Genomic DNA, 15628 nt, shown 5'->3' with positions numbered 1-15628 from the left:
CCTCTGTTCTTAGAGCAAAGTTCAGTTTACCAGAAACATTTGGGTAGTGAAATAGACAATTATAATGTCTGTGTATAGACAGGAACTGGGAAGGAATTAGGGAAAAGAGGTGACCCAAGAGGGACTTCCTTCAGTTCAGGCTTTTTGCTCCTGATGCCTGTAGAGCCAGTGGCCCTCTTAAATATCTCCCTGCTGAGCCCAGTCCTCCATTTTTTCCTCAGGGGTCTGTTAGAATGCTTTCTCTTGATTGACACTGCTGGAATGTCTTGATTTCAGCTAACTTGCCACATTTATAAGTAATTCAGAAGGCCTGATGAAATCCCTTGACCAATTGGAAGAGAATTCCTTTCTGAGGTTATTTCACATTGTCAAATTGCTTTCAAAGCTTTTGAGGGAGATATTGAACACATCACCATGTACTTTTAAAAGGATGGAGTTGAATAAATCTGTCACCCCCACCTTTACATATAGGATAAGATGTAAGTGTTTGCTGGGGTTGGAGGGAGTAAGGAGCACAGTTTCATTGAGGCAGGTATGCATTCCAGGAATGAGAGACAAGCAGTGCAATAGAAAGAACCTGACAGATGTGTGAGCAGTAGCAGGAAAGCTAGTTTATCTAGACTATAGATTGATTGCATGACAGTAAGTTCTGTATAGGAAGGATGGAACTGTTGTTGGAGTCAAGTTGTGAAGGAACTTAAGTGCCAGGCAAATTCATCTTTCAAATAATAGTGAGCTTCTAGAGCTTACCGAAGGGAATAACATAGTCAGAACAGTGCTTTGGGAAAATGATTTTGGTACCTGTGTCGATGGTAGATTAGAGAGGGAAGACTCTTGAACTAGGGGGAATAGCAAGGAAGCCCTAAGTTACTGGAGGACAGAAATTATTCCAAGATGACTTTATATCCACAATACTTCACACAGTCCTAGCAGGTGCTAAATAAATGCTTATTGAGTGAATGAAGAAACTAGGTGCTACAGTGATTAAATCATTGGACTTGAAATCAGGAACATCTGAGTTTAAATCTGGACTCAGAAACTTAGTAGCTATGTGACCCTAGGCAGTTCACCTACTCTCTATTTGCCTTAGCTTACTTATTTGTAAAATGAGGATAATAATAGTTCCTACCTCACATAGGTTGATGTAAGGATCAAAGCAATAATATTTATAAAGAGCTTTGCAAAACATAAAGCACTATAAAAATGATAGTGATGATAATGATGATGATGATGATGATGAATTAATTAATTAATTAATCTGGGATGGACATCTTCCATGACGGTGTCAAATACTTTTGACAAGTTTTATGTGATTTACTTGATATTAATCACTTAATTCATATCAGCAAGTCATCAGTTATCTCTTGCATATTTCTAAGAATCTTATGTAACTTTAACATGTACATAGAAGACGACTTGTTAGTGGCAAGATTTTTAAAAGGCATTTTAGTTCTGCCTAATCAAATGCATTTTTATAGTCACCTAATAACAAGCACAGTAGGATCTTGTATACTCTGCGTCTCAGTCAATTGTGTGGCTATAAAGATATGCTAAGCTGGATAATTACAAAGGCCTGCCTGCTCTCTCTTCATTCTTTCCTTAAGGAGGCCATTGATTCATGTGTAGATTGTCCTCGTAAAAATATTGTAGACATGGAGAAGTAGGCATATGCATTGTCAGTAGCTGATAATTTTTATCAGCTTTTTTCAGTAGTAATAATGTTCATATTTTTCCCAAGCATTTATTATCTCTCCTCATATATCTTGAAAATTAATTCCTCAGCATTCTCAAAATTTTGTTGCTTCTGAAATAGACATTACTTTGATATATTGAAATATGGTCTCACCCAGCTATTCTTTTTGTCTTCATATTCTTTAGTGCCACTTCTATTTCTGAATAGAAAATTTCAGGCACTGTGATATTAAAGTCTAAATGTAGTTAGTAGTTTATGGGTTGTATGTCAGTGAAGCTCTAGGTTCTTTTTGTCTCTTGCCCAGCCCTCCCTGGTAAAATGACTTCCTATCCTTCAGTCCGTCCCTCAAGATATTGGTTTACTTTGGGGGAAAGCATGATTTTTTTTTTCCCATTGAGTCTTATTCAGTTCTTTCCCCTTTCCTTCTTCTGACCCTCTTAACCAGTTAGGGTATTAGATCATTTCTGTTCCATAATGATACCTCTTTCTTTTTCTTTTTAAATAAAAAATTCACATGGGAAAATATTTTTAATGTATATACTTTTCTTGACAAATGTATTTTTTTAATTTTTATTTCTTATGAATGAGGTATATGTAAATCAAATATTGTACTCACTATTTTTTTCCTAACAGTGCCTCAAATGTGTATCTTTTGTTGAAGGTCCTCCCATCAATTATTAGGCAAAAGTTTGCAGAGTATGTTATTTGGGCTTTTAGCTTTCATTCTTTTGACTTTGGTGGTGTGCTATTTCATTCTTTTCTTGAATTTCTTGTAGTTACTATATACAGATATATAGATATATACATTCATATATGTATGTGTATGTATATATATATATATGTATATATATAATGTGTGTATGCACACATATACACACATACACACACATACCCCTAAGCAAATTGAATTTCCATTCCTTCATATAATACCTGAAGATTTTTCACTTGCCTTTTTAAAAACCTAGCAAAATATAACTATTGTCATATTTCAAGCTTCCCTTCCTCCCCCCCATCTGTTGATTTAATAATTCATTACTCTATTGTTTTCTGGATTCAAAAGTTTTTTGCATTTTTCTTGTAGTGTCCCGGTAATGTGGCATAGTCTTTAAAATCCTGTTCTCAGAGACCTATGACCCTTATATTATCTTTCTTTATAATATATCCAATATCATTCACTTGTATTGTATAGAATGTATCTGTTGTTGCAAAATACTTTACTTTCTCTTCTACCAAGTTGTTTTTTTTTCTACTTCCATATTGTTGTATTCTAAATCTCAAATTGTTTTGAAGGGACTCTAATTCTTTGGATAGATTCTCTATCATGTGTTATAAGATAGTTGCTTCATTGTTTATCCTTTTTAATTATGATTTCTGGGCTTATTTCCATCCTAATATCTTTAAACATTGTATTCTTTTTTGAACCATTTAAGAATTTCTGACTGATGTTCTCTAATATCAGCATTCTCTTTTTCAGAAAACTGTGGATTTTTAGTTTACTTTCATTCATAGCATAATGTTTGCTTACAGAAATATAACCCTTTTTTGAATTTTTACTTATTTTTCATTTATATGGATGAGTCTATTTATTGGCTTATCTGCTTGGACACAACATCCTTCTCTTTTAGCCCCAGCAGGTTGTCTTTCTTTCCAATCTTTGGTTCATCCCTCCATTTCAAAGACTGATGAGGGTTAGGCCCTCGGGCTCTTGGTCTTGGGGGGTGAGGGCAATGTGCTGACACCAGACTAATGTGAACGCTGACAGAAGATGACTCAGCTCAACAAATTGTCCTCTCTTGTTTCCTTCATGTTTGGAAGCCCTATTAGTTGTCCTAGCCTGCCTTCATTCCTCTATTCCTCTCCTCCCATCATACCCCAACTGCCATTTTTTTCACTGGGTAGACTCAATGTCTTGTGGAGAGTTAGGAGTCGTTCATACTGAATCATTGCTGTTACTGAAGAGACACTAAGGTTCAGAAGACTGAGTGAGAATGCTAAAGATTTTTTTACCTGTTATTCCATAAAGCTTTTAACTTTTGTATTGCATCTGTGTTCATCACTTGTGCTTTCAACTTCAACCACTGAAGATTTGGTGCATATTTTCTGTAGTACTTATAACATGTTTATTGACAATAGTTGACTGATCGGCTTTTGATGTTAGGTGGTGCAGCAAGTACAAAACAATTGTTGGGTCATTCAGTCATGTCCAACTCTTCATGACCCTGTGACCCACAGCATGCCAATACTGTCCATAGAGCTTTCTTGGCAAAACACTGGAGTGATTTGCCATTTTCTTCTTCAGTGGATTAAGGCAAACAGAGGTTAAATGACTTGTCCTGGGTCACACAATTAATAAGTGTCAGAGGCCAGATTCAAACTCTTCCTTACTCTAGGTCTTTCTGACTCCAGGCCCAACATTCTATCCATGGACCCATCTTACTGCCTCCATAAAACTGTTACCCTCTCATATTTTCAATCATATGACCCTGATTACAGCTGTGTTAATTGTATGCCATATCTTCTTATTTCTAGTATGTCTTCTAATTTTATCTTAATTTTGATATTTTCTTTCCCAAATTGAGAGATTCTATAATGGAGCTTTTTAGAAAATGACTCCTGTGTTAGTCATTAGTAATTTCCTGTATGATAAGACATGATGAATTTTATTTTGGGAAATTTTATTTGCTGTTCACTTTATTCATGGCAACCCAACTCTCTTCAGAAAGAAAGTATTCATTATGTATAGCTCTGATTCTTCTTCATAGTCTAATAGCCTTCAAGGTCCCAGAGTTATCTCTATTCCACAAGGAGGTATCAGAATAAGGGTTTATTATTCTTGTCATTATATCTTAAGGTGATGATAGACTTCAGATAAAACTGATGCTAAATTATGACACTGTGGGATCCTATTAGTAAAGTACAGAACACTAATCTATAACTTGTCAATCTGATGTTATCTCATTATAGTATGAAGGCAAGAGTTGGAGTGAGGCTCCAGCTCTGATTCTGGGGAGCAGGTTCAATCCCCCAAGAGCTTTGTCCTAAAGATGGTAGTCTAAGCTTTCTCATGCTCTTTAACTCATTTTACCCTTATTTCCCAGTCCCCCGAAAATGTCTTAATGCTCAGATTTGTTTCATATCTAGAGTCTCCCCAAAGGGATTAACAAGGTTCCTTCCAGAAATGTATTCACTTCCAAACTCTCCAAATAAGTGATTTTTTTAATTTCCTACAGCAGCAAAGAAATGTTTAAAAAAAAAACATGATTCATAAACTCATGAACTCAATTATTTATATCATTACAAATAATTAAAGCATTCTAGTTTCACATCAGATCTGCTGTATGAGCAAATAACTCGAAGTCTGTCTCTTCTGGGCAGCACAAGGATGCATGACTCACTCTTCCATCAGGGATCCTTTTTTCCTCCAAGAAGTTGCATCTTCAGAAAGCACTTCTTTTGGGATACTGGAACTGACTGATTAAGGAACTCCCCTTATCCCAATGTATACACTAGGCTTGAAATGAAGATCACTCATAATTGCTATTTTATCAGTTTTGCTCAGATAAAGAAGGACAAATCAGAAGACACTGATAGGGACTTTTATTCTATTCTCCAGCTCATCTAGAGAGAAGGTGTGAGTGAGTAATTCTTAAAATTCTATTGAATGGAATGGTCTTCCTATTTCAATAGCAATCCCTGTTGATATATCCTTCAATTTAGGGAGGGAGAGATATGAGGACCAACCAGAACCCTCTAGCAAGGGCAAGATCCTGATACTACTAACACATGCTTTATGAGATGTCCAAAGTTATAATAATGATTACTCTTATTATTGATAATTATCATAGTAATGCCAGAAGTCCTATGCAATGGTTATAGTAACATTCTTTACTATAAAAATAAAACTAAAACATTTATTTTAGACCATGTCATTTGGGAATACTGTTTTGGTATTTCTTCATAATAGCTTAAGTATTTCTGTTATTTTAGAAAAAATCAATAACATTTTAAAATGGAACTTTTTTCATGGTGATTGTATAATACTACTATTTTAATACAAAATTTGCTTATTCTAATTCTTCCTTCAATTATATTGATTCTAAAGGGTAGAATTTAACTTGTTTTCAATAATCAGTTTGGGGGCAATTTCTGCTGTTAACTATGCACTGAATAAATTAGCATTATCAACTGAAGTTGAATCCATAGTGTCTGTCTTTAATAAAACTCATTTTGTGTGTGTGTAATTAACATTGTATCGCTCCAGAGACCAGAGTTTCTATCCTGAAGTTTTTTTCTCATATCCTTCTTTGGATATTCTTTAAGATTTTCTAGAACTTCCTTCAATGTTTTCATTCTTTTAGTAAAAAAAAATCCCATTTTGGGTTCCTTTGAAGTCTGTGAGAAGTTAAAGAACAAAATAAATAAATAGTATCATAGAATCCCTGGATTTATGACATATGTGTGTGTGTTATATATATGTATATATATATATATATTTATCTGTGTATGTATGTATATGCATGTATATATGTATATATGTGTGTGTATTTCAAAGAACTGAGCCTTAAGTCTGAAAGATTGAAATACAAACAAATAAATGTATAAATGCTGCCTCTTCCTCTCTCATGGGCTCACAAAGTATATGTATCATTGTCCATCACTGTGTAGGAAGCAGTCACTATCTGTCATCTTAGGTTTTCAATGAAGTTAAAAACATCAGTATTATGTTTGTTAAAAGACTGAGGTAACAATATAGCCTTTCCAGAATTATTAGAAAATGAGAAACAAAGAATAATTTTCATCAGGTGACATAATATATATGTATGTACTTTTTTTTTCTTTCCTTCATTTCAATTTAAGAGATTCATTCTCCTGCTGGGTGCAATGGGAATGAATTTCAGTGTGACCCTGATGGGAACTGTGTCCCTGACCTTTGGCGCTGTGATGGAGAAAAAGACTGTGAAGATGGCAGTGATGAAAAGGGCTGCAATGGCACTGTGCGTTTGTGTGATGAGAAAACCAAGTTTTCCTGTAAAAGCACGGGTAAGCAAAACATTGGATTGGTGTCATAGCCCACCATATTGAAGTCACATTTTCACTTGAATTCCCATTTGGTACCATTCTTATATCCTTGGGAATGTTAAAATGAGAAAACTGGGAAAATGCAGAAAGAAATGACTGTATTTCAGCCAGTAAATTTCTATTATCATAGCACCATAGATTTATAGGTGAAAAGAATTTTGGAGATCAAGACTAAACCTTTTTTTAGCAGATGAGGAAAATGGAGGAATAGAGAAGTTACATAAATTCGCTTGGGTTCATGTATATTTGAGTCATTTTCAACCTAGATCTTCCTGACTCCAAGTCTAGTTGCCTATTCATTAGACCATACTGTTTCTTCTCAATTTATTCATGCTATTTATTCATAATATTCATAATTTATTCATAATATTGATAATTTGTTCATAATATTGATACAATATTAGGGACTAAAAGACCCTACCGATTACCTAGCCCAGTCCCCTTCATTTTGCACAAGATAAAACTCAGCTTTTAATTCTGTTTTTACAAGAGACTTCTTGTAAATTACTTTCAATAACCAATGAGAACAAGTCTTTCTGGAAATTAAAGGAAAAAAAAGTTTGAAACATTCTTTTTTCTTTCTTGAATGTTTTTTTTTCAGTTCAACTGCTGAGATGGTGCTACTATGCAGTTCCATAATTTATTTGCCAGTAGGAAAAAGGGGGGGGGAAGCCTATTTTCTTTCCTTCCTAATATTTGAGAAGAAAGAACTGGAAATTATTGAACTGTTTATAGGCAGTGACAACTTAAGGTGTTTGTGGTTAGCCAGGCAAACAGCATTCAAAATTCATTAGACACACAAACATTCAAATTGGCTTCCCAGATTGGCAATGGACTCTTCTGTATTTTACAGTATATTATCATCTCTTTGTCACTTCTCTGTAACTTGGCTGAGTAGATATGAAGATCTACACACAACTAGTGTAGTTTCTTTAGACAGAGATTACTCAGTAAACCTAAGCAAGAGAGATGGAAAGGGAAAAGCACTGTTAAATATATAACTTTTTAATCTTTCTGAATTCCATTCAACTAACTACCTAGTTTCTGTTGCATCTATTGTCCTTTTCTTTAGGGCTTTAGGACATACCCATATCCCTCATAAGATGACAGCAACTCCTGTCATTAAAATCTTTCATTTTTTTCTGATTGAATATTATTTTTATTGTTGTAGTTTTTCTAATATTCAGTATTAATGATTTTCCCATCGTGTTTCTATCTCAATTGTAACATCTGGGACCAAACAAGCACATTTATATTTGTCTTCTGCGCATGACAACAGATTATCAATAGAACTTAGTTGAGAAAAAATAGATTACAATGAACTACTGTGATGAGTTTCTGTGAAATGTGCCTGATTAACTTGGTTCCACCCCAAATTAGAGATTGGCCTAACAAGCCCTTTGAAGGAAATTTCTATAGGGTTCACTATGTATTCTTCAGCCATTTCTGGGGTTTCTTTTTCATGTGAAAATTTTATTAAATAGCTCAGTCAGGCACTTTTAGTGCTCCCTATTGCTCCCAATTAAACATTCTAACTAAAAAGTAAAAATGAAAGGCAATCACAGCTGTGAGTAAGCAAACACTGTGGAAGCCACATGAACTGATGGGCATTTGAAGATACAAAATGACATTTTGCTTCTTTTCTTAAACATGCCTCCTGGCTACAATTAAGCATTTAAAATAAAAAGTTGAAAGCAAACATGACTGTGGCTAAGTATTCCTGAAGCCCATTTCTGGCAAAGTTTCATTTGCAAGAAGCTTATTTTTTTCCAAAAGCCAAAAAAAAAAAAATTCAGTTATCTCTTTCTTTAATTACTATCAAGTTCTCTTAGTCATGGTGTTAGTTGTCAGAACATTGAAACACTGTGTGACATTTTCAGTTTAAATCTTATCATTCTGTATCCCAGATTTCACTCATGTTTCACTTTGAAAATTCATTTCCATGTAGACAAATACACTGTTCAAATATAACTGGTATGACAATTGGTAGGAAAAAATCTATCTTTAAAGAAATAAGTTATTTTAAATCACATATGTGTGTCTGAAAAAGGCATCATTGCGACAAAGTAAGGTGCCATGTTGCCGTGAAACTATATAGACTTGGTTCAAATTCTGTTTGTGCTACGTACTCACTCTGTGACCCTGGCACATCACTTCTCAGTACTATAGGCAACTCTCGGGGTTGTAAGTTGCAGAATTACCTACAATTGTAAAAGAAGCTTCTCACTGGCTACTCTGCACACCAGCGAAATCATATGTCCATTGAAATAGATTTGTGGGAAGGCAGTTAGGTGGTGCAGTGGATAGGGCACTGGTCTTGGAGTCAGGAGGACCTGAGTTCAAATTTGGCCTCAGACACTTAACACTTACTAGCTGTGTGACCCTAGGCAAGTCACTTAACCCCATTGCCTAGCCTAAAAAAGAAAAAGAAAAAGAAATAGATTCGTGGGGAGGGAAGAAAAAAAAGGAAAAAAGAAATTTACATTATAATTTTTTGTGTATTTGAAAGGAACGGCAAGTTGTGCACAGTACAGCTGCAGTTTCATAAACAATCATCTTTTTTTTTTACTCTACTATGTTATGGAAATGCTTGTTTTATTCCATAAATTTAAAAAATTAAGAAATAGATTTGTGTCTATATAAATATACATAAGTGTGTATGTATATATGTAAATCATATGTTTCTAGTGTAATTAATTATCATTAATTTTAGCTGCTTAAACAAGAAAATTTTCACTTCCCACTTAAATAATGGACATGAATCAACGACTATGGCCAATTAAGTTAGCATGTGGTTCCAGTAGGGGCATCTATGTGCTGGTCCTTGAGGTTGAAGGACCTGAGTTAAATCTGGCCTCAGACTCTTACTAGCATTTGACCCTGGACAAGTTACTTCACCCTATTTACCTCAATTGCCTCATCTTTAAAATGAGCTAGAGAAGAAAGGGCAAACCACTCCAGTATCTTGGCCAAGAAAACCCCAATTTGGGTCTTGAAGAGTCAGACACGACTAATTAACTAAACAGCAAGTGGTTCCAATCCCACATAGATTAGGTCCTTAGCCTCAGATGGTACAGTTCTAAGATGGATAGTTTGGTGTGGGATGAGATTAGTCATCTCCATTAATAGACTTTATACAGATAAATGTGAATGTGATACATGAATGTTATTATTAAATAAACAAAAATTATGATTCTCAGAAACATCGTGAAAAATCCCAAGTATTTCCAGAGTCGTGTTAAAATTACATATTTTATCTATTGCTAGACATGCCTAGACTTTCCCACATTTGCATAAGTATTTTCAAACCTTTTCTTAATCAATTTATGACAAAGAATGACACTTACCAGGAATCTGGGAAAAATTAACGAAAATAAACAGATCAGGCTTGCATGCCAACACCAACCTCAGGTTCAATCTTTCTATCCCCCTTAAAGAGACAAATATTATCTGCTGTCCATAATCTATCTATCTATCTTCATTGTGGATATATATACATATATGTGTATGTATACATACATATATAACCTTAATATCTAATAGCATAATAAAATAAAATGATGAATATAAATGTACTTCTTATATATTTCCTAAAATAATAGTGACATATCACTAGATAGCTTTCATAGTCTGATATATAATTAGAATATCACATTACCTAGAATAAAACCATTATGCCCAATGATTTTTAAAGATATGTTTGACTATTAAAAATATTGAGGAGTTTAGTTATATTGTAAGAAAAAGCTTAATTGCTTTGCAAACACTATTTTTGAATGCACTTCTTTTAGTGTTCCAAATCCAAATCATTAAATGTAAATATGAAAGATAAAGCTAAGCTATAGATTAGCTGGATGAGGATGTGTGTTTATATGTACACACACACACATGTGCACACATACATGCATACATACATACATATATAAACAGTGATAAGCATTAACAGATGCAAGTTAGAGGGGGAAAATGTAGCTTGCAGTAGTTTTTGAAAAAGGCAACAACATAGCACAAGCATATATTAGCAAGTAGGAGGACCATGAGAATCAAAGCTAATGGGAAACTTCCAGTGTTTATGATGTATCTTGACTGTATTTTATGATAGCTTATAATGAACTCTTGTGAAGTAGTCTCCTCTATCTAAGTCCTGTTTGAAGTAGAAATAAATCTCACCTTGTGCAATGATAGCCATCTTTACTGAATTGGATTCTGAGACAGTATTATTGTATATATAACTTGAAGATATGTGTCTCCTTAGTGATATTAAAAATGGAATAGTGTGTAAAATTTCAAATATTTACAGGAAAGAATTATCATGTAAATCAAAATATAATGTAAAAGAACAGAATGCATTCCAATTAATTCCACTTATTGTAGGGTAATATGTAGGAGAAGTGAAAAAATTGGTAGCACACTTAGAAAAAGAAATGAAAAGCAAAATAATACAAATAGAAAAAGAAACAAAATAGAAGTATTTATAATTTGTTTCAAATTGTTTAAATTCTATAAATGATATATTAGTTTAAAGAGTCAAAATTTGAATTCAAAGCATACACATTTTCATGCAACTGTATATACTAATCTATTTTTAGATTGAAAGCGATAAAAAATTAGCTGAAAGTCAAAGCAACTATTTAAAATCAAAGAAAAAATATGTATGTTGGTAACCTATAATACTTCTTGATTTTTAGTTGATTTTAATTAAATATATATTTTTCAAAGATGTCCCAAATATATACATATACATGTATATCTAAACATACCCATATATGTTTAAATTGCCCATAACACCTTGTTTAACCTATTATAATTTGTTAAAATAATCAGGAAATATATAGTAGGTACACTATCCTCTCTAGTATTTCTAAAGTGTCGCTAGTGTTCAAATACAGACACTTAATCTATTTAAATATTCACTTACATATGATATAAATGCATTTGTAATGGCACCACAGATTAATGAAATTGAATAATAACACATATCTTGTACTCTGAGAGCATATATTGAAAAAAAAACCCATCATTTTTGCTCTTTTACATAACCCTAAAATTTACCTACTTCCCTTCTTCTCCCATCCCTGGACAGAACCTTGCAAATGAATTGTATGGATTATAGAGTGAACACATAGGAACAGTGAAAAAACATTAGCATGCCCACCAGGAAAAACAAATAAAAACAAATACAAGTGAGGTGCTTAGGGAAGAATAACACTTTTAAAATATTTTTGTTCTGCTGTTAGCCTGGTGTGTTAGAGGGAATTTTAGAGGAAAAAAATATATAGAAACAAAAACCAAGCCCAAACAAACAGAAAAGTCTGGTTGTTTTGATCTTCAAAGGAGGATATCTGGTCAGGTTCCCACCATACTTTCTCAGCCCTTTCTGGTGTTATAGTTTTATACAATGCTTTGGTTTGAGGATTGTTGTGAAGAGAAGGCATTTGGGGAAAAAAACTAAACACTTGCTCTGGATAGACACTTCTGGAATAAAGCATTTCTCTGAATAAAAATGGTACAATGGAAAGAATACTGAGCTTGGAGGAATAGGACTTGAGTTCAGATCCTACCTCTGTCTACTTACCCTTTGTGTGACCTTGGGCAAGTTACTTAACTGGTCTCTGGCTTGGTATGCTCATAGCGACGTTGAGAAGATGGGCTTGATGATCTCTAAGTTCCCTTTTAGCTCTATATCTATGATTCTCTGAACAGATGTAAAAATATAAGATAAAAGTTTATAGCTTTGCCTTTTTATTGGGTGTGTCTATAGCATTTTAGAAACATTTATACCATTTCTTTCTTTTTCTTTCTTTTTTCTTTTTCTTTTTTGCTAGGCAGTGGGGTTAAATGACTTGTCCAGGGTCACACAGCTGGTGAGTGTTATATGTCTGTTATGAGGTCAGATTTGAAATCAGGTCCTCCAGAATCCAGTGCTCTATCCACTGTGCCACCTAGCTGAAGCTATACCATTTCTTTATGTGGGAGTCAAATAGGGATGGAATTGATAAGATCCCTTTAAAAACAGGAAAAAAAGAAGCTAGAGAGGAGGAAGAAATGAGTTCTGTATGACCGTGTGCTGTGTCCTTGAGTATATCTGCAAGACCCAGGACCATTTATTCAGGAAAAAGTTGAAGAGGGGTAGTGGTGGCAGTCAACAGCTGTGACATGTCATGGTCTAGCAGGGAAAAAAACCTTCATTTCTTTTATTTGTTACTACATTTTTCATCATTTTCATCACCATATTTTATTTTAATAGAAAAAGTTGTTTAAGAGGGAAAAAGAGGGAGAAACCAAGAGGCTGGTTGGAAGTAGGGGTTGGGGAAGGGAAATAATTGAAAGACAAAGTAAATTAACTCCTAAAAAGTAAGGAAGTTTTCCAGAAGCAAGACAGAAGAATAGATGGGTGTAAATAGGTTTTTCACAAGGAGTATCTAATGCACAGGAGATCTAATGAAGTAAACTGGGTAACCAAAAAGTCATTTCTTCTAAATATAATAGAGGACTGAATCTCCTCATTCCTTTTATTCAACAGCTTTTTATACCCTAGAACTCTCCTGAGTCTGATGTCACTTAAGACTTTGCTATATTTACCAATGGTACCATTCTCATGAGAGGCATCATGGTATGCTAGATAGAGAGCTGGCCTTGAAGTCAAAAAGATTTGAATTCAATATTGTCCTTAAAAACATACTAGGTAGGTGACCATAGACATCACTTAACCTTTCTGTTCCCCCAGGCAACTTTTGAATGCTATAGATTATAGTAATTTGCCAACCTGTATCCATGGAAGCAGTTTCCAAATGGAGTACCCTGCAGCAAAAAAAAAAAAAATCACAAGTCTGGACAAAAAAAAATATATAGCCTAGTCATATGAGAAAACCCAGAATTAGCTATGATTTCTCTGAGTACCATTGTTGTTGTTTGTTTTTGGTAGAAGTTCTAACAAAATTCCTTCCTTTCCATTTCCACTTTTATAGCCTTCAGGCCCTTCGTGTCTAAATTATTTGAAGAATTTAATTGCTTCTAACCTTCTGTATCCAGTGTGTAACTCAACTTATCCTATTCCCTGATGCCAAATTAACTTCCCTTTTTCTTCTAATCATTATTGCATTCATAAATGACACCATGATTTCCTGCTAACTAAAGGATGATGTTCAAACTCCCTAGCCTCGTATATTCTAGGTGTTCGCTAGCTGAGTTTTCCAACTTTCCATACCTTATTTCCCAACATGGACCTTCTACTCTAGCCAAATTGATTCTTCACTATCTACCAATATGTGCAGCTAATTTCTACCAACTTGCATTTTTTGTCAAGCAGTAAGTTACCAATCTATATCAGTAAATGGAACTTCCAAATGGAGTATCTTTCACTATTTGGAGAATTATTTCAAGAATAAATACTAGTAAATTCCTCTTCCCCAAAATTTATCCATCCTTCAAGATCCACCTCAAGTCTCTTTTCCTATATGAAGTTTTGCCTAAAAATTGTAGCCAAAGGTGGTTTCTCTTTCATCCCATCTCTTATGGTAGTTATATCTATGCTAATTATTTGCCAATCAGTCATGTGCTGACACATAACACTGTTTGTATTGTCATATTTTCATTTAACTTATTTTGTGTTTACACATTTCTCTATCAACCAAAGAGCAAATAGCATACCTCATACTTCTTGTTATCTCTCAGAGCACCTACACCAGTGCTTTACATGTTATGTAAACAATACGCTCTTGTAAATTGGATCATATTTCTAGCATTTGTGATAGACTAACCTATCTCTTTTCCCTATGTATGTCTATGATCAAAATAGCATACATTGGGTCAGCTAGGTGGCACAATGGTTAGAGCATTGGCCCTGGATTCAGGAGGACCTAAGTCCAAATGCAGCCTCAGACACATAACACTCACTAGCTGTGTGACCCTGGGCAAGTCATTTAGCCCCATTGCTTCCCCAAAAAAATTTTTTTAAAATTAAAAATAGCATACATTAGTACATCGTAAGGCTAAGTCAGGAGTTTAAGAATTAGAGGATGAATTATGTGCCTCTACCACAAAGAAGAAGTAACAGGCTCAAATCAGATTGAGTCCCTAGCTTTGGTTCACCAGCCCTTATGCTACTCTGGAATGTAGCATTGTGACATGATTTTATTGTCCTTAATGTTATTATTGCTAATAGTTAGCATTTTTATAGAGCTTTAAGATTGCAAAGCATTTTCAGTTATTCTTTTTTTCCTCACTAGGCTCTCTGGGCATAGAAATCCATTGTTCAATTCCATAAAGTATTTTGGCTTTTGTCTTCATTTTCATATCTACATGGACAAAATCAGATAATTAATTCAATCAGTGATGTGAAAAAATCTAATTCAGGCCAATGGAGTAGTTATTTTACCTGACTGGTTGCCTCAACAAAACCCTTTCCTTTTTCTTTTCTTTTCTTTTTCTTTTTTCTTTTTTTCTTTTTACCTATTGAAAGATTCCTATTGGAGCCTTTATCTTTATTTCTGTACAAAATAACATGGAGCAATGTATCAGTGTACAAATGAAGAATAGTAGACCCTGCACACAATTACTTGATTCTTGAACCTTCTTTTCTTAAATCTATTAGCCTTGAAATTAAAAAAAAATGTATACTGTTAAAGGTCTATATGTTTAAAAAATGAAACTGCATATCAAATAGTATTGAAGCAAATGGAAGAACACATCATTGTATCTTTGAAATTTGACAAAGATTATTTTCTTCACATAAGTGTATTCTTCTATTTAATGATAATCTTCCAGGCAGATCCCACAGCAGGTCAAATCCCCTATTATAAAATGGCTCTCCTTTCACTAAGATGGAAGGAAGTCAAGCAAAGAGATTTATTCTAT

The 15628-nt window shown here is 34.0% G+C and overlaps 1 protein-coding gene across 1 annotated transcript in view; it reads left to right on the top strand.

Annotated features, from left to right (window-relative positions):
* LRP1B (LDL receptor related protein 1B) overlaps positions 1–15628 on the top strand; it is a 2172360-nt gene that overhangs the window by 1349470 nt on the left and 807262 nt on the right. Inside the window, 1 exon segment of the mRNA XM_020984719.1 lies at positions 6551–6733. Coding sequence (XP_020840378.1) covers positions 6551–6733 — 183 coding nt within the window.

The sequence above is a fragment of the Phascolarctos cinereus genome, unplaced genomic scaffold (genome assembly GCF_003287225.1).
Source record: "Phascolarctos cinereus isolate Bilbo 61053 unplaced genomic scaffold, phaCin_HiC Scaffold_726;HRSCAF=1367, whole genome shotgun sequence".
In the NCBI taxonomy this organism is placed as follows: Eukaryota; Metazoa; Chordata; class Mammalia; order Diprotodontia; family Phascolarctidae; genus Phascolarctos; species Phascolarctos cinereus.
This window is presented reverse-complemented; position numbering and strand designations above follow the sequence as displayed.